General features: G+C 37.0%; 12 protein-coding genes across 12 annotated transcripts; 8 read left to right on the top strand and 4 right to left on the bottom strand. All coding sequences in view use genetic code 12, as the record gives it.

Moving 5' to 3' along the window:
• Positions 1-157: 157 nt before the first annotated feature.
• CORT_0C03940 (hypothetical protein) lies at positions 158-622 on the top strand (the record flags this gene model as incomplete). Its single annotated transcript, XM_003868624.1, has 1 exon — positions 158-622. The coding sequence occupies one exon, from the start codon at positions 158-160 to the stop codon at positions 620-622; it is 465 nt and encodes a 154-aa protein (XP_003868672.1).
• A 171-nt stretch (positions 623-793) lies between these two features.
• On the top strand, positions 794-2,275 carry CORT_0C03930 (hypothetical protein; the record flags this gene model as incomplete). The annotated part of the gene is made up of 1 exon (XM_003868623.1): positions 794-2,275. One exon carries the CDS (start codon positions 794-796, stop codon positions 2,273-2,275), a length of 1,482 nt encoding a protein of 493 aa, XP_003868671.1.
• Positions 2,276-2,491: 216 nt separating this feature from the next.
• CORT_0C03920 (hypothetical protein) lies at positions 2,492-3,043 on the bottom strand (the record flags this gene model as incomplete). Its single annotated transcript, XM_003868622.1, has 1 exon — positions 2,492-3,043. The coding sequence occupies one exon, from the start codon at positions 3,041-3,043 to the stop codon at positions 2,492-2,494; it is 552 nt and encodes a 183-aa protein (XP_003868670.1).
• Positions 3,044-3,294: 251 nt separating this feature from the next.
• CORT_0C03910 (hypothetical protein) lies at positions 3,295-5,289 on the top strand (the record flags this gene model as incomplete). The annotated part of the gene is made up of 1 exon (XM_003868621.1): positions 3,295-5,289. One exon carries the CDS (start codon positions 3,295-3,297, stop codon positions 5,287-5,289), a length of 1,995 nt encoding a protein of 664 aa, XP_003868669.1.
• A 52-nt stretch (positions 5,290-5,341) lies between these two features.
• Positions 5,342-5,995, bottom strand: CORT_0C03900 (Erv25 component of COPII-coated vesicles; the record flags this gene model as incomplete). The annotated part of the gene is made up of 1 exon (XM_003868620.1): positions 5,342-5,995. The coding sequence occupies one exon, from the start codon at positions 5,993-5,995 to the stop codon at positions 5,342-5,344; it is 654 nt and encodes a 217-aa protein (XP_003868668.1).
• A 287-nt stretch (positions 5,996-6,282) lies between these two features.
• On the top strand, positions 6,283-6,495 carry CORT_0C03890 (Mrpl39 protein; the record flags this gene model as incomplete). Its single annotated transcript, XM_003868619.1, has 1 exon — positions 6,283-6,495. One exon carries the CDS (start codon positions 6,283-6,285, stop codon positions 6,493-6,495), a length of 213 nt encoding a protein of 70 aa, XP_003868667.1.
• A 136-nt stretch (positions 6,496-6,631) lies between these two features.
• CORT_0C03880 (Cym1 protein) lies at positions 6,632-9,718 on the bottom strand (the record flags this gene model as incomplete). The annotated part of the gene is made up of 1 exon (XM_003868618.1): positions 6,632-9,718. The coding sequence occupies one exon, from the start codon at positions 9,716-9,718 to the stop codon at positions 6,632-6,634; it is 3,087 nt and encodes a 1,028-aa protein (XP_003868666.1).
• A 444-nt stretch (positions 9,719-10,162) lies between these two features.
• On the top strand, positions 10,163-11,191 carry CORT_0C03870 (Oac1 mitochondrial inner membrane transporter; the record flags this gene model as incomplete). The annotated part of the gene is made up of 1 exon (XM_003868617.1): positions 10,163-11,191. The coding sequence occupies one exon, from the start codon at positions 10,163-10,165 to the stop codon at positions 11,189-11,191; it is 1,029 nt and encodes a 342-aa protein (XP_003868665.1).
• Positions 11,192-11,755: 564 nt separating this feature from the next.
• CORT_0C03860 (Mub1 protein) lies at positions 11,756-14,125 on the top strand (the record flags this gene model as incomplete). The annotated part of the gene is made up of 1 exon (XM_003868616.1): positions 11,756-14,125. One exon carries the CDS (start codon positions 11,756-11,758, stop codon positions 14,123-14,125), a length of 2,370 nt encoding a protein of 789 aa, XP_003868664.1.
• Positions 14,126-14,323: 198 nt separating this feature from the next.
• CORT_0C03850 (hypothetical protein) lies at positions 14,324-14,662 on the top strand (the record flags this gene model as incomplete). The annotated part of the gene is made up of 1 exon (XM_003868615.1): positions 14,324-14,662. The coding sequence occupies one exon, from the start codon at positions 14,324-14,326 to the stop codon at positions 14,660-14,662; it is 339 nt and encodes a 112-aa protein (XP_003868663.1).
• Positions 14,663-15,030: 368 nt separating this feature from the next.
• On the top strand, positions 15,031-15,438 carry CORT_0C03840 (hypothetical protein; the record flags this gene model as incomplete). Its single annotated transcript, XM_003868614.1, has 1 exon — positions 15,031-15,438. One exon carries the CDS (start codon positions 15,031-15,033, stop codon positions 15,436-15,438), a length of 408 nt encoding a protein of 135 aa, XP_003868662.1.
• Positions 15,439-15,531: 93 nt separating this feature from the next.
• On the bottom strand, positions 15,532-17,469 carry CORT_0C03830 (Mea1 protein; the record flags this gene model as incomplete). The annotated part of the gene is made up of 1 exon (XM_003868613.1): positions 15,532-17,469. The coding sequence occupies one exon, from the start codon at positions 17,467-17,469 to the stop codon at positions 15,532-15,534; it is 1,938 nt and encodes a 645-aa protein (XP_003868661.1).
• Between the last annotated feature and the right edge of the window lie 1,190 nt (positions 17,470-18,659).

The raw sequence follows: 18,659 nt of genomic DNA, 5'->3' as shown, positions 1-18,659 counted from the left end.
GGTGGCGACTGAATTGATTTTCAGTTTTTCCATTCGTGTCGTGAAAATTGGCACACCAAAAAAATCACAATTGTCGTGCAAAACAATGACTACCTCTCTACCACCAACAATCATATAACTCATTTCATAGCCCCCTAGCTCATATACAGATGTCTACATGGCTATATTCGTAAGCTCAAGAAGTATACCTATAGGGTATAGTACGCCTGAGTTTCCATCAATCTTTTGGCCCATAGGGGCCACCAGGCCATCGTACTTGAAATCATTTCTATACTACTCATGGGATATTTGGAGATTCACCGTTTTTTGGTCATTATTGCTTTCAGGGGGTCTTTATTTCTGTGTTGGTGTATTATCTTGCTGCAGCAGTATACTTAATAGTCACAGACACAATACACTTCACAGTTTTAAGGCTTTTACTTGCGTGTTTATTTTGGTGTTTTACGTGTTTACTGGGCTATTAAAGGGATTCATAGGAGGTGCAATCATTGGAGTTATCCTTGCTGCTATATATCAAGCTGGAAACTTGACTATGAGTTGTTGGATTCCGTTGACATGGGCAATTGCACAAATATTGTATGATATCGCCTCCTCCTATCTGATAAGTTCAGTGATATTGTAGTAACTATAGAGCAATATACGGTGTCTATGATTCATAGTCTTATGTCTTAGTAAATCAACCCTCTACTGCTTTCCTTACCAACGCTTACACAAAAATCAATTTCCACATTCTGATTCAAAAAACTTTTGGATAAATACACCCACCAAAGACCATTTCTTTATCCTACACCAGATGTTTGATATAGACTACATAGGGATCAATCAACTTGCTTATACTTTCAACAAGCTTGTCAATTCAAATTCAAATGCGTTCACCAGTCAGTTGATTGACATGGCAGCGGAATGCCTCGAATTAATGGATAGGTATCAGGCGTTGCATCCGTCATATATTCAGATGCTATCGTTTCTCATGTCTCAAAATATTGATACCTCCAAATACAACGATGAATGGGTTGGCCGATTGAACTCCTGGTTGGGGGACTACACATCTCAATTGAAAGTATACGAGAACCAAACAAATTTGAAAGCTGAAAATGCTGGTGAATTTTTTGAAAGAATAAGAACTATTGTGATATCATTGACAATTCAAACAAAGTATCAAGAAGCACTCAACTATTTGAATAGGTATGCTTCTGTTGTTGAATTCTCAACCCAACCGAAAACTAAACAACAATTTCATGCCAATAGGTATGTCGAATACTTGTTTATGAAGTTCATAATCCACATTTTTAGCTTAATTTGGTTTCCCTTGGATGATAATGATTATACCATTGCCGCTGGGATGTATGTGAAGGAAGGTGATAAACTACTTTACTCGACATCATCCTTTAAGCCATTGACGAAGATATATAATGTGGTGATTTCGTATCAGAAAAAGAATAGTGCCTTGTTTGAAGAAAATGACGACGAGCTGAGATATTATTGGCTAGTGAAATTTCTACATCTCAGTTTACTATTCAAGCAATTTGAGTTTGTTGAATTCCAGAAGGAGTTTTTTGACTTGTTTGTTTCACAGAAGGAACCAACAAAGTACTTGTTTGCTGATACTTTGCTTATAAAGAGAAACCTTCTTGTCATGTACGCGATAGTGTTGATCTTCACTAAACTGTTCAATACACTAACTTCAATTAACATTGAAAATGAGCAATTGATTGATTCGTATTATAGAGATCCGTCTTCAATCGAGTACAAATTTTTCAGCCGAGTGTTAAAGCCATTGGGAAAACTAGATATGTTCGGTGTGAGAAAAGCTCTCTCCAACAGCTCATTTCTATCTGAGCTTATTGCTACATTAGAATACACACTACCAGTGTCCACAGCAAGGTTTTCAAATAATTCCAATTTTTTCATTGAACATATGAAAACTACGATTGATTTCAAGGTGTTTTTACTTTTGATTACAAATTCAAGGTCTATATCAAGGTTGCAGGCGTTGAAGTTGATGGGATATGATTTGACGTCCGCTAGTGACCTGGAATTGAATGAAGTTTCCAATCAATTGGTGGGGATTGTATCGGCACTAGGTTTGGGAAGGGTTGGCATCAATTACCTAGCCGATAAACAGTTATTTATTAATAATGGGGGCATAAGTACTGCTGATGAGGTGAGCAGATTGCAAGATGAAATCGATGATGTACAAAATGAATTAAAGGGTGAATCATTGACTGTATTGATTGCTAATTTGGTTCTGTCAAGCCTCTGCAACGAAGAATAAAGACTCAAAGAGGAAAAATTAAGAGGTACAAAGAGTGATGAGTGATCAAACTATGTTTAACAGCATAAAATGGGTTTCTGAGTTTATTGAACCAACGTATATAATTCTATCTAATTTGGCGTGAAAAACTTTCTCAAGGTTAACTTGGAGGCAAATTGTTCTCTTTCTTTCTGACTGGAATAATCCGTTGTCTTGAACCGGAATATCCCTTCATCTCTAACTGGAGCACCCCGTCACATATAACTTCTCCAATCGGAACAAATAACGATAACCAATTGGAAACCAAACAAGACCAAATGGTGCCCGTGTTACCGCATCAACCCACAAATTCAAACCTTCATCATCAGTAAACCCAGCATTTGCAACCAACACGCCTCTAATGAAAACATCGGGAATACAGTGTTCATGCTTATAAAGTACCATTTGCCTAAGCCAAGTAAAGAACCCTCTCACTGTTCTTGACTCTAATAAAGGAAACATTTCAGTTTTATACCGTTCAAGTTTTGGCCCATCGCATGTCCGTAACAATTTATTGTAGTAATTATAAAACGATACCTCAACTTCTGGCATATTGATGGCGATATAGGGTAATGTTTCTACCCTATAACTAGCCAAATCTTGGGCATAAAATTGAGAAATATCAAAATGAGAGGGCTCAATAGAGAAACTACTAAAGTCAACGTATTCACAACCTCCAAATGGGACGTGTCCCTTCTCTTTAACGAGGGTACTGGTATCGGCACTTGGTTGTTGTAAAAACATTGTCATGGAAAGAAGATGTCACTTGAGAAAAGAAATCTTGAAGGGAGTTGATTTGTCATGGTGTTTATAGTGTTACTCATAATAATAATAATATTTTATTTTTTGTTGTTCCAATGCACCTCCCCTAAAACAATGTCTTATATAGTTAGGAAGGGTAGTGTACATTGTTCAATTATCATCTAGTTTATTGCAGTGCATCCTGTCTATACACAATATTGGATACGAAACAAGCCCTTGTTGAGAACTGCACATATAAGATGTCGCTCTTTCTACCCGAGTTCCATCGAGAAATTCAATCCAAGTTTTTGGATAGCGTAATTCCTGAATTGAAAGAAAATTCAATCAATTTGAACAACTATGAACTGATTGATGACTTATTATCCTTCCTTGAGTTATCACTGAATCAACCACTAGTTCCATCAGAGGAGATTTTCCACTTGTTATTGACAATAGCCTCGAGAAGCTCAAGCTGCAATTGGTCAGCGGATCTGTCAAACTCAAAGAGTGGTTTTATGGACACTCAAGAACATCTACTGGCATCAAAACATTATAATCAATTGTTGCATAAATCAAGCCTAAATGATCGTTGTATCAACATTTTACAAAGGTACAAGGACCTTGTATATAATGGGAATAAAGAAGTATACAGTGTGTTACAACAAGCGATTAATCACCTAGTGACAAGAGAACATAGTCGGCAACGAACCTCGAACATCACCTCAATTTTGAAACCAATAGATCAACTGTCAACACCAAAGATCAAAGAGGAGAGAAGAAATAGAAAAAGGCGACATGATGAGATCACGGAGGCAGAAGGTAGTGATGACACCCCGATTGTCATTAGCGATTCTGAGGACGATTATAATGATCCTGATTTTAGGCTACTGCATGAAAGCCAAGAAGGTAGTGCATCTGCTGATGTATTCAAATCGCCAAGTCAAACCAATGGAACGCTATCTGGGTCTTGGATTGGGTTGCGTCTATTTGATGAGCCTTTACTAAAGGACCAATTCCACTTGAGTGAAGGTAGGTTCGGTATGTGGGAGTTAATCAATTGGACTTTTTATTGCGCTGGTTTGTCCACATCATTCTACCCACAAAAGAATACAAATTGTCACGCTATTTACGAAGCACAAGCAAATACACTACTATTCGTATTCGATATTATTGAGTACAATTTAGTCAACACTTTGAACGATATATTCGAGGACCAAGATCCATACGTGACACTTTGTAAAAGCTCAACTAACAAGAATAGATTTGCTAGCTTGCAAGTGGAAGATAATTCAAGTATATTGTTACTGAGGCTACTACAATCCCTAGGATATTTACAAAGCCAGTGGTACGATAGAATTGTTGAGTTTGTGTTTAATGGATTGACGAGGCTACCCCCTTGTCCCAAAACATGTTATCAGCATGAAAGCATATTGGTAAGACCAGAATTGAATTTGAAAAAGAGAGGAACATCTTCGAGAGGAGTATCTTCCCAGGCAGAGATTGGCGACGATAGTGATAATATGGATTCTATGTCATTGAGATTTAAAATTTGTGCAACCGTATACTATTGGAGCTTGGTGTTTGATAAGAGTGTATTTTCTGGCACATCATTTGGTCGTAACTCATCGACGCATTTAAATCCAGCGGAGTTGCTCAAATTTATATGTGAAAAATTCAACTACATTGATAATCGATATTTGATTGAGTTTTACTATTCACTGTTGTCACCATCTGCAATTCCACCCAAATATAAACAACTATTCTTGACGAATTTAGGAATTCAATTGCTTAAAATGCTAACCGGGTTATCTGAGAATATTAATTTTGAACTTGATGACTTTTTACATCTCAATGAGGGCAACAACCAAGTGAATAATTTGGATTTGATTTTGTCTTGGATCAACGATCCATCACTCTATGCCCAAATCACAGAAGACGAGTCTTATGATAATTTCAACAAGTTTTATCAATCTTGGACGAAGTTGAATTTTATACTTGAATGGAGTTTGTCAGTGACATTGGGGGATTTGAAAGACCTGGGAAACAATATCTACAAAGATCCAATAATTTATAACAAGTTCAAGAATGCTGATAGTTTAAGGAAAATGGCTTTTCAGGGGTTTCTCAATACTAGTTTGCAACCAAAGGAGGTTTCTAATTTCAAGTTTCAGTTGAGTGAAAGTTCTGTTGATGATGCCAATAGCAATATGATGACCTGGGAGCCATTCACATCGATACTATCAAACTACATATGAGATAGTTGCTTACTTTTATCCATTCAGTTTCTTGTATTGCATTATGTACAGCCTAGATAATATGTTTCACTTTGAAATAGTGTCTCAAGTATTGAATTTGCCAGACTCCAAATCCAACCAATGAGAATATGACAATGATAGAGAACCATTTGACCCTTGAGTTTGTCGACTCATTTGTGTCTCTCATTCTCTCCTCTCTCCTCTTCAAATATTGCAATTCTTGAACAATTTCACCAGTCAAACTCTCAACCTTTTTCAACTCTACCTCCACTGGTTTCAATTTTTCACTAGCTTGTAAAGCGTTCCAATCTCTTGCAGCAGCTCCACTTTCCACTTCTAACTCAATCAACCTTACAGAAGCTTCTCTTGAGCCATGTTTCTTCCACTGTTGTTCTTGGTAGTTGTAAAAGCAAATATCAATGGCAGCATTATTATGAGAAGTGAATGCAATCTTGATTTTACCAACAATATCTTTTCTTGTGGCATACAGGTTACCCACCGAGTCAACAATGGTCAAATCCAATCTTTGTCCATCTCCTTTGTACCCATCGGTGTTGATATTAACCACAACCATTTGATTTTCCTGAACGAAATCACGAATACAAACTGGTTCAGGACGTGGCACTGCAGGAACCTCAATGTGCAAAGCATTGATTACGCATGCTATGAATGAAAAAATCAATGCAAAATTGAATAGGGACTGCATTGATGGAATTCAGTATTGTTCGCTATGATAATTAGGCAAATGATATATGTCAGTTGTGAAAATTTCCAATTGATTTCCCTTGTGTTGTGCGTGTTCAGAACTTTTTTTTTTCTTTTCGGCTCCACCAAAATTTTTATTCTTTGATTAAGACGTGTATACCACAACGGATCTATTCTTGCATATGTTGCCCTTTTGGGAAGTCTAGACAAACATTACAAGAGTGAAAAAAAAATTGTGCAAATTATGTTGAAGCTTGGAAGAACAATCACCTTAAATCATTCACAACTATGGCTAAGGCAAAAGCAAATACCACCATGATCAAAATGGTGTCTACTGCATTAACTGGATATGAAAAATGGTTTAGGATACCCAGAAGTGCTAGGAAGTTGAACTTGATTTTATATGATCCAAGAGCTCAAAGACATTGTCTATTTAAAGAAGATAGAAAGAGGAAAATTGCAGAATTACCACCCAAGGATTATGCTAGAAGACATCGCTAAAGGAACAGTACCACAATCTTGATCATTTATAGAAAAACACATAACGATTCGTCACGACTTGTACATAGTTTACAAATAAAGAAAACCTTTTATCAAAATACTATCTAATTTATCTATTTACATGTGTACTTTCTATCTATAGTTTGAGATTTTTAATGTTCCAGCTGTTGTCAACTTTAAACAATTCCTTATCACCAATGACTGTTGCAAAATTGTCGGGGTTGTTGACAAGGTAATTTTGCGTTACATGTTGCAAATCTTGAATAGTGGTGCTAAGGAAATTCTCTCTTCTTTCCTGTCTTAGATCATCATTTATACCTTCAAAAAATTGAGTTGCACCTTGACTTGCAATGTTAATAGGTGCATCTATACTTTGAAATACTCTCAATTTGGCCTCTGTTAAATCCTTTTCAGTCCATTGAGCATCGAGTCCATATGCAAACGATTCTTCAAATGTCCGAATAGATTTGATTGGATTAGGGTCTCTATAGGAGTAAAAGTCAAGAGTTCCTCCTAATCCATCATAAGTCAAACCACCTCCATAAGCACCATTGGCTTCTCTAATTTTGGAGTGTAAGTTTTTGAATGTGTACAATTGGGATAGGATTTGCAAAGCAGCACCTTCTTTGGATGAGAATGATGTACCCTTTTTGGCCAAACATGAGTAACCTACTTGGAATGGGAGATTAACCAACTGCTTTTCCGAGGCGTGGTTGTACTTGAAAGATTCAAGTAATGAGTCAAGACCATCAGTTGTAGGAGGTATAGTTGTCGAAGATGATATTTGCTCATCAAACTTGCCAATCAAGGTTTCATTCTCTTTCACCGTTTCGAGGTCTCCAACTACTCTGTATTTGAAATCACCTTGCAAGATAGCCTCCTTCACGGATCTCAATATTGGCAAAACTTCGTCCCTCAAATAGTCTTTTCCTTTACTTTCGAGATTTCTATTCATTTCCATAACAAATTGAACTTGGTCCAATCCTCCGGTAACTTCCCTGATGTACTTTGCAGGTGTGATTTTGGAATTACTAACCCCACACGCATATGAATGGCCACTATCAGCAACTGCGTTAATTTGGTTTTGGCCCATGTTTTTGATTAAAGTGTTAAGTTTATCCAAAACATCATCATCATCACTGAAACGAGTATCTTGTAAAATTTCACGCCATAATTGGTAAATATTGGCAGCATTTTCTTTCAAAGCTACACCACCTAACAGGTAGTGTAATTTCATCAGGTTTATATTATAGGGATCAGGTGATATCTTGTGGCTGAAAGAGATCCCACCAGTAACTAATTGAATTTTAGTTTCAAGATCAGTAATGGATGTCTCTGTTGTTCCAGCAAGATTGGTTAAACAACTGTTGAATAAAGGAAGATATTTGTAATATTTCGTTGACAAAAATGGCATTTCCTTCAATGCATTTACATAGACAAGTCCATTGGTATCAACAATTCTCTCACTTATATCTTTATTGTTTGCACGAGTAATAGCGATATCATAAAATGTTCCCTTTTTGGAAATATCTTCCACAGTCAAAGACGGCAAAACATCCGCATTTTGCTCTTCCATTTGTGATTTCGCTAAATCTATATTTCTTTCGTAGATTTGTTTCCGATCATTCTCCGTTAAGTCCCGGATCTTGCTCTCTAGATTGTCAGTCTCTATTTGGCCCAATTCTTTTGAAAAACCCTGTTTTGGTTCCATAGTGAATTTGAACTTTTTAGTTGCATCATTCAACAATGTGTCATTCAAGATCTCTTCAAACATGGCCAATTCTCTTTCTGAATATTCTTTCTTGAATTTAGTCAAAATTTCCTCAACGGTAAGGACCTTCAACGGATCTGCACCATTTACCCAAGATGGAACAAGCGAACTCAACAAACTAAACCCAAACTCGGGCTTGTGCCTCTTGAATCCCAACTCAATTTGGTGCAACAATGCCTCAACCCTATCATTGTATGATGCGTCATTCTCTTTCAACTTTGGTATAACGTTATCTTTGATAACTTTAATGATTACTGATTCCAAATCTTTGACCTTTTCCTTGTTCAAATAGTTGAGACCAATTGTGATCGAAAAAAGAGCTGATGTGGAGTCCAATCCCGTGTTTGCAGAAAAATCTTCGGAAAACCCACTCTCAATTAACTCTTGATAAAGTGGTGAATTGTGGCCATCGAATAACAAGGAAGCGAGAACTTTCCATTTGAACAAATTGTAATACATCAGTGGATCCAACGGGTCACCCAAGTACCAAGTGATTGATGCATTATATTGTTCCGATATGTCTTTGTTGACCATTGAATCAAATGGGCCTGGTACTGTCACCTCGTAAACTTGTTTTGGATCCGTTACAAAGACAGGTTCCTTGACATCTGAGCTCACTGTTCTCCTATCAAATCCTCTAAAATACTCGTCAAGTCGACGCAAGTGGCCCTCTAATGGCAAATCTCCATAAGTGAATGTTTTTGCATTCGATGGATGGTAATTGCGGCTGTGGAAATCAACTAGTTCTTTATATGTTAGTTTGATCATCTTTGTTGGATCTCCCCCGGAGTTGTTCAATGTCGGATATACCGATTCCAAGAATTTGATGTAAAAATAGTACATTGAATTCGAGTATTGTCCTTTCATTTCGTTATAAACAACTCCTTTGAATTCAAGATTACTTTTGATATTTTCTAAAACAGAGTTTTCTAGTCTCCATCCCTCTTGTATAAAATCATTGTAGTTCAACAACGGCTCAAGGACCGATGAAAGATACACGTCCATTAAATTTTCAAAATCCTTGGGATTTGTCGTTGCAAAAGGGTAAAATGTATAATCATGGCCCGTCATTGCATTCATGAAATTACTTAAACTTCGATTGGTCATTTTGAAAAATGGGTCTCTAACTGGGTACTTTTTCGAACCACACAAGGTTGTATGTTCTAATATATGAGGGACTCCGGTAGCATCTGGTGGGTTTGTCTTGAAAGCTATTGAAAAAACATTGTTGTTGTCATTGGCGGAATCCAAATGCAAATGTTGTGCTCCACTAGCTTCATGTTTCAATAATACAGCAGTTAAGGAAAATTCTGGTATTGTCGTGGTCTTGATGATTTCAAATCCATGATGTTTCGAACTGACCGGGTATTTCTGCAAAGCTGTAGCATTTCTCGAGGCGTAGCGACGGGAAAATACCTGACTCAAATTTCGCCTTAGATTGCGCCTCAACATTGCTTTGGTGTAGATGCTCTTTTGGATGATGACTATATGAGTAAAGCTTGATTCTCTTCTAGACCAAAATCTTTCTCTGCGCAACCATTCTGCCGTCTTGCACGTGACAATGTAACATGCACGTGATCTATATTATAGATTATCTTAGCAACTCTAAGATGTGTAGGCAAAATTATACATGTCTACAGAATATCACTTAGCAATCCACTGCCATTTCCTAATACACGCCAACGTCTTGTTAATATTCGTTTCTTGAAGACACTTTCTATCGTATCTTGTGCTTTTATTGTCGCCGCTTCCGGCTAGAAAAAGTTTTCTCAAAATTTCTTTTCCCACTTTTTGGACCCGCATATTTTTTTTTTCACAACCTTTCACACAAATCACAATAATTATACCAATCTTGTGGATATTATCTTCTCCTTGGAACTCGATAGCTACCACGTCATGAGTCAACCAGAATCGAAACTAAAGATACCCCATGAGGTTCACTTAAAAAAACCTATTGTTAGAGAAACTCCCAAAAATAATGCACAAAAAGTCACAACTTTGGGTGGTTTTATCGCGGGTGGTGTGGCTGCATGCGGGGCAGTTACATTCACTAATCCTATCGAGTTGGTCAAAACAAGGATGCAACTACAAGGCGAGCTCTCTAAGCTGACAGGGCAAGCCAAGCTATACAAAAACCCACTTCAAGCTTTTTCAACTATATACAAACACGAGGGAATTCGAGGATTGCAACAAGGATTACTTTGTGGGTACTTTTACCAACTTGGTTTGAATGGCTGTAGAATTGGACTTTATGAGCCCAGTCGATACTATATTACCAGGCTACTTACGCCCTCGAAAATTCAAGATGGTCATGTGCCACAAAATTTATTCATAAATGTTATAGCCGGGTTTGTATCTGGTTCGGCTGGTGCAGTTTTGGCATCTCCATTCTTTTTAGTGAAAACAAGGATGCAGTCGTATTCTAAGACTGGTGCCGTTGGACAACAAACATATTACAGTGGAGCATGGGATGGGTTGTCACTGATCTATAAAACAGAAGGTTTCAAAGGGTTGTACCGAGGCGTGGATGCTGCCATATTGAGAACCGGTGCTGGATCGGCAGCGCAATTACCAGTTTACAATTTGACCAAAAACTTCGTATTGAAACACGACCTTGCAAAAGACAACACGCTATTATTACATTTCATAAGTGCGTCGATGGCTGGACTAGGCGTGGCAATTGTAATGAATCCATGGGACGTTGTTTTGACAAGAATGTACAACCAGAAAGGAAACTTGTACAAGGGCCCTTTGGATTGTTTCAGGAAAACAATTGCTATCGAAGGTCCAATGGCGTTATATAAGGGTTTCTGGGCTCAATTGTTCAGAGTTGGCCCCCATAGTATTTTGACATTGATATTCATGGAGCACTGTATGAATGCAATGGTCAAAATCGAGCGCAGGCTTGGGTTGGCACCAGTTTGAAATGGTTGGTGTGTGGTTAGAGTGTTATAGATTTTATATATTCATAGAAATAATAGACCTTATTGTAGAAGGACGTGCCTGTAGAATGGGAGATGGGAATACCTTTTCGGTTTAAAGCCCACAGCTCGATGTTTCCTTCAATATTGGACTCTTCACCCTAACCGGCTTGGGTTGACTAATTATTGGTAATCCAGTGTGTCACAAAAAAAATTGGTACAAGAAAAAAAACACAGTTTGAAAACCTTGTAAAACACCAAGCAAAGAGAAAGGAATTCAGTGGCCACATTCACCATCACCATCACTATTACATTCCCCGATACTACACTAGCATAAACCCGGTGGAAAAGGCTTTCAATAATCCCGATTTCTGTCACATTTATATACATATTCAACTCGTTTTTTACTGGACTAATTCATTTTAACGCCACTCATATCAAGGGCTCTCTGAGAATTTCAAACTTATTGCAAAACACCTAACTGCAAAATATTCATGGACTATCAACTGACTTAGAAAGAGAAACAGAGTAGCATTAGAACAATTTAAACTAATCACCGAATCTTTAGATGCGTGATTCCAACTACAGAGCCATTTCGAGTAACAAAGCGGCAGTTACGATAACTACAAGTCTTTATGATAGACGAGCGTTGGATGTAACTTCAGACAAACCTTTAGTTAACTCACTAAATTATCTCACATACTTGGTAAGCTCATCGGCAAAAGTCCGCGATACACTATCGGTTGATGGAGGGATTGAGAGGTTGATTGAAATATTGCACGAGTGTCATAACTGCCAGAGGTTTATTAACGACAACGGGGATAAACAAGTTTTGACTGCTTGGAAATGGACATTAGCTTTTCAATGCTTAGTACTTGTCGGAACCAGAGGCACGGAGAAGATTAGACAAAAAGTGGTAAGAGCGGGTATCCTACCAATCATTGCAACTGTATTAGACAACTACTTGACATTACACGAACAAGTTTTTTTGCATACTACTACACAAAATCAGCAGCCCACACAGCAGCTGTCCCAGCAATCACAACAACTTGAACATAGACATGACGCATCTAACGACTTTACCCAACAATATGATTCGCGCATTCAACGTCCATTTCAAGCTAATCTCAATCAGGAAAACCCAGATGGCGATACAATAAACCCGTCGGTATTACAAGATACTACGATCGGAGGGGATTTATCAAATACGACTTTTGTACCCGTACCCAACAGCTTATACTATGATCAATTTCTGACCGCCGCAGCCGCCTTGGAATCTACATCAGCTACTACCTACTCAGCCGACAATCTCGTTTCTGCTGGTATAACCATAGATAATATTAGACATGAAGATGTTGAACACTCAAGTCTCGAGAATTTGTTCCAACTTCTTCGAACCTCGTCACTCAATGATGGTAATGGAAATGATGACAATGACAAGGGCAATTTCCTCCATCGCTTACCTATTTATTCTGAAGTAAAACGAAATTTTGTCGTATTGAATATCTTGGGTAGACTTCGAGAGACTAAAGAAGCGGATATTTTCGAAGAAGGGTTTGTCAATGATTGTGAGTTTGATATGGATAGCAACCTCCAATTTTTGTCAGAGTTGTATATGCGTGATATGAACATCAACAGCAGCACAGGACCAAAAGCAGCAGTACGATCATTCACAAAGACTGGGGTGGTCATACCCAAGGATGATGATATCGTTTGGTCTTTACAACTACTAGCATATATATCAAAGTATCCTTACCTCAAGGAAATTTTACAAAACACTCATTTAGTTTTGGACATGAGTATACGTGATAAACAATTGAAGATGTATCTTGAGAATCAGATCCGATTAAAAGTGAAAAAGTCCCTTAGTATTGGATCAAGACCCATTATTAGGCCAAGATCGAGAAAACCCAGACTTACTTACCTAAAAAAGTTCAATCCAAGTGCTTCGAACTCGCCGCAGATGTTGAATTCCTTGAACGATGACAACTTGATTCTTAAAGACGACAAGTTTTCATTGTGTGACACGGAATACGAGGACAGCCAAGATATCAGTCGTGTTGAACTTGGCAAAAGCGCAAATGGGGAGGTCGTTGAGGAGGAAATTGACGATGTAGAGGAAGAAAATGACGATGATGTCTACAACGGTAAAGACCATTCTGACGGAGATCTGGTTGAAGACTTTTCGGATTCAAGTGAAGGCACTTTTAAGGAAACCAACGAACGGGTTAATCTAATGACGAGTTTGTATGAAAAAATTGTTGCATGTGAGTCGGTCGATAATGAATTTTCACGGAAGATCAAGCTATATCAATTGAACGGAAAGTTGAGTCGATTGGTCGACGAAGAGAGCAAGAGGTTGTCGACTACGATCATTGAACAGAGGCTAATAAAAAAGGAGTTTCTTAAGCGCAAGTGGGATTACGAAGAGTACAAGTACTTTGATATTGACGAGTTTGATGAAGACAAGGATGAATCGTTGAGTGAATACAAAAGAGTCAATTTGTTCCCACTTGTTGAGAAATTTACATTTTTATCAGGTACTGATATGTATTACTGGTCAGGGGTGATTATGAGAAATTCCTGCCGCCGAAATGATCACAAAGGTGGTGTTCGTCAATGTGGGAATTTGGATTGTGGTAAGTGGGAGAAATATCCACGCGAATTTTCAAAATGTCGCAGATGTAAACGAACAAAGTATTGCTCAAGGGATTGTCAAATGAAGGCATGGCATTGTCATCGAAATTGGTGCATTCCCAGTTCATCTAGTAGTAGTACTAGTAACCAAACATCAACCTCAGTGCCTCTGCATCAACACAATCAAGACGACGCAATGACTACTGGACGAATTAATACCCTATCTGATGATCCTGGAAGTCAAGCAGGGAGTGAAGGAGGCAATGAAGAAGGACAAGAAAGCCCTCGGGAACTGTCCTAAATTATAGCTAAATAGATAAGGTAAAACCGATGCATTTAAATAATATTAAAACCTCCCCTGTTGATAAATGTAGCTTTGAGCGGTGTGCTTATGAGCGGGTTTGCGCGTAACAATTCAAGAGATGTAATTTGGTAGCTGCATTTTGTTATTTACTGATTGATTAAACTCAAACTACTAACATCCTCAATCTCCACCGACATGACACAGCTACCACCGGAAACAGTAGAGCTTCTAAAACTGACACTCAAACTTTACAATACCATCGAAATTGATGAAATCATCGTGTTTACAAAAGAATTACAATACGTAGGAGCCTTTAACAGTATCGATCAACAAACAGAGCCAGAATTGTCTGAAGATAAAATAGATGAGTATCGTAAATTGATTGAAGCAGTAGGATCAAATGATAAAAAGTTAGTTAACTTCAGTTCTGGACCAAATGAAAAGTACATCTGTCATGTATTGGGCAAATTTGTTGTGTTGTATCGCTTAAGTTCAGAGGTTGGCCAAGGCAGCGATACGCAAAAGACGGTTTAATGGCTATGGGATAACTGGGATAATATCACTTGCTATCTCCTCTATATTTGAAGCTCAGCACGGTTACACTCCTATCTAGTCACGTTGTGTGATCCACATTAGAAGATAAGTCGCATAACTGTTTACGATTAGAGCCAGTTGGGATATACAAACATGACAAAGTAACTTTTAAAGTCCAAATACACTGCTGAGAATATCTTCAACTAATGAGTTATTACCAGTTATGGCATCGTACAAGACAGAAACCTTTCCTGCTATGGAAAAGATATTTGGTAGCGAGCACCAATCAATAGTCAGATTTTTCTCACCCTCATTAGTACAATCTTTATCACCCGATTTGCTTCATCTGGCCAACCTAATCAGCAGGTATGAATAACTTAGCAAAGAAAAATACTGAGACACGTTCGTCTATTCTTCGAAGATATGCACTTTTTGCATCCATCGCCATTGCTCTATTCATCACAGGGAAGAAGCATATTGCATACAAGAAGGAGCAACGTCACAAATTAGAAAATGATTCCGATGTTAATAACTCAGACAATGAATTTAATATTAGTGTCAAGAGGCCTGGATTTCCTGAAAACAACCCAAACCTAAACTATGATGATGAAGGAAGACAAAGTAAATATATTGGTAGTGGGTTTGCCTATAGTACAAGAAGACCAGGCGATCGATTAAGTTTGTACAATATCTTGAAGCAAAAGTATTGGCCCGATGACAAGGAGAAAGAAGCTCAGTATTATTCACCTGCACCAGAGGATAAAGTGATCAAGTGAGTTGTGATGAGAGGAAATAGGAAAGAGTTTGTAAATATGAATTCTGCACATGTACATATATATAAGAAGTGAATAAAACCAAGTCTTCTGAGATTATTCGTTAATCAAGTCATTAAAAGCAATCTCGTAGACTGTATTACTTTTCAAAAACAATTCAAGGCACCAGCCACATAAGAAATTATCTTGTAATTCTTGTAAAATCATTATAACATTTGACTTTATTTGATCATCGTAATTGAAAAGATTGATCAAAAGTAATTCGATTCCTTTGTTTTTATCAAATATGGTTAAGCTGCCCCCATGGGCCGAGGAGCTTTGTAAACTAGTTGAACTACTTGGTGGGATCAAATAAGTCGTTAATAAAAAAATTTCCAAAGATTTACCTGATATCAAAAACTTCAAAATATTAAACCAAACTTCACGTTCATTAATTTTCGAATTGGCATTAACTACTGAGATGTTGCTCAAACTTTGTAAATGATAATGTAAATCAATCATGAGGTTCAATTCATTGGACAAATTCGGTAGAAGAAGGTTATAGGTTAATTTCCCATTATATAATAAATCTTGAAACTTCTTGGAAATTAATTGATAACAGGACATTTCCAACAATTTTGTTGTATCACTTGACCAGAAATATCCAATTCCATCTAGCAAAAGTATCAAATCTTTATTGCTGGGGAACAAATTACTGTTAAAGTTTTTGGAGCTTAGTAAAATCCGAACAATTTCATTGATATGACGACGAAATATTAATTGAATTGTAGTTAAGTCATCATTATAGTTGAAAATGGATAATTGCAAACTTGACAAGAATCTTGCATCTTCTGAAATGATGGAGTTTTTGAATTCTGAACTGGCATTTGCTGACGAAGAATCAGCAATATTGGAACTTATAATCAACTCGTTTGAATCCAAATCATACATGAGATCCCATAATTTATCATTGTGTTTGAAAAAGGGGTTTATTGTACCGGCAATAAAACTCTCACATTGTTCTAATAAGTCAATTTTGGACACATCAATGATGGGAAACACATTATAATTTGTCAAAATCCCACTCAATATACCACCACCTGTGACAATTTTCAAAATTAAAAGTATATGATCAATGATATAACCTGAACTATTTTCATAACTAAGTAACAATATTTTTTTCCCCGTCAACACTGCGTTAATTATAATGATAATGGGTGGTGTTTGAAGTCCATAAATTGTCATTTCACTATTCAATAGTTCCCCAGATAACTTGGAGTTTAGGATATTAATTAAATTGGGCTTGAAGTTCAAGTCTGTCGGGTTTAAATAGTCTCCAATAGTATCGGGTAAGTTTAATAATGGTACTTTAATGGGGATGTTCATTTTGTTGAAGTTGACAATCGAATTAAAACTCAAATCTTTTCTAATGAATAAAGTATCGTTGGGGATTCTATTCTTGCCAATACCAAGTACTTTATTTCTAAAATTTTCATCGTAATATATCTTGTCATTTATGGGTAGATCCAATATGCTTGAAATTAGTATCTTCTTGACAATACTGAGATCACTACCACCTCCCGCTGTGTCTGATGGATCATGGCTCATACTAAAATCTTTTTCATTCAAACTGCGATAAAGCTCCTTCACAACATCAAAATTGTTATTGCTGAAATACAAGTCTAAGCAAATCATCAATACCGGTTTGAAATTCTTGAAATAGGGGATCTTAGTAATTATCGACAAACTCTTCACCTGAGATCCCCGTTTATATTCATCATTGTGCAAATTCAAAACTATAGTGTACAAATAATATGGATCTGGTTCACATGAATTCTTGTTGTATAAATATTGGAAATCCCCAGTAACCATGTTTCTATATAGTAGAAAAAGTGTATAATCTTCATTTCGTTTATGTATTTGGTCCGGTAACATCAATTCTGGTAAGAAATACAAGCTTTTCAACCCGGGAATCTCGTGAGGATATTGGTACATTAAAGATGGACCCTTATCAATGTGAAACTCAGCTGTGATTATAAATTCCAAATTAGGCATGGTAAATGGTAGGTGGTATCTATGTTGAGAATAGCAGACGGGGTATAACTTGAGTTAGTTTGACCTGGGGACCAAAAGTTTCTCTCTTTGTTTCTCCCTCTGCTTGACGTGTTTTCTCTCTCTCTCTCTCTCTCGCTTAAAGTTTTTCTTCTGCCTTTTTTGTTTCATGGTTCTATTTTTTTTAACGACATCAACAAATGCACTGGATTGACAGGTTAGAGAGAAACATGCGATCAACCAATTGAAAAAGATCGACATCCACTACTACTATAACAACAATAGCAACAACAACAATTTCCAGTTGCACGTTTTGAATTACATGTTTGGCTAGATGTAAACCCTTTTCGTTAGAAATGAAAATTATAGCCAATGTATTCAGCCCTGTTTATAGTGGAGCCCAATGGTGTATAGGGTAAATCTGGCTGTATTTTGGCTATAAAGTAACGTAATTTCCTTTCCCCACTCCACCACACACCTTTGATTCTTTGTCCTCTGGGTCCGTCAATTGTTTTCTCGCCAAAAAGTCGTGTTCATATTTCACCCTTTAGCATTGAGTCTTAGTTATGGAATATTAGAGGATCAAAAACTTTAAACTTTGGAAGGCTATGTTAATATTGTGAAGATATCATTGAGAGTTTGGTAACCTATAATCAAAGCCGTAGAAAGAGAAAGGATTGGCAGAGTGGGAATAAAACAATCCTCTTTTGATATCTTTTCGTTCCACAAGCTTTGGATAAACTTCCCACTATCAAGACTTTATAAGATATTGAAATCCCATATTTTTTTCTTGTTATTACAGAATTTCCAAAAATTTGGAGATGAATCTTTCTCTAATGATATATCTGAAATTATACAATTTTGGAATTTATGGAACTTAAGACATGAGAAGTGTAAAGTATACGACGTCAATTGTATATGTGTTTCAATTAAGCTGTCAGCACTTTTTTTAAATATCCAGAAAGTCAAAACCCTTCATCTTGAATTTCCAAAACGTGAATGTTAAATCAAACGAATTGATTTTCTTTGAGTTTATAATTATAAGTTTTGATTTTTTCTTATACAACGAAACCTATGATCATCATGTGTACACTGCCAACTCCTCCTACATAAAGCAATTACCCTTCTTAATTCAAACCTTTGTACAATTTACAACTTGTTCTGTTGAATTGGCATCATCGCATTAATCACTA

Source organism: Candida orthopsilosis, assembly GCF_000315875.1.
Source record: "Candida orthopsilosis Co 90-125, chromosome 3 draft sequence".
NCBI classification, from domain to species: domain Eukaryota; kingdom Fungi; phylum Ascomycota; class Pichiomycetes; order Serinales; family Debaryomycetaceae; genus Lodderomyces; species Lodderomyces orthopsilosis.
The sequence above is the reverse complement of the archived record's forward strand: the minus strand, read 5'-3'. Positions and strand labels throughout refer to the sequence as shown.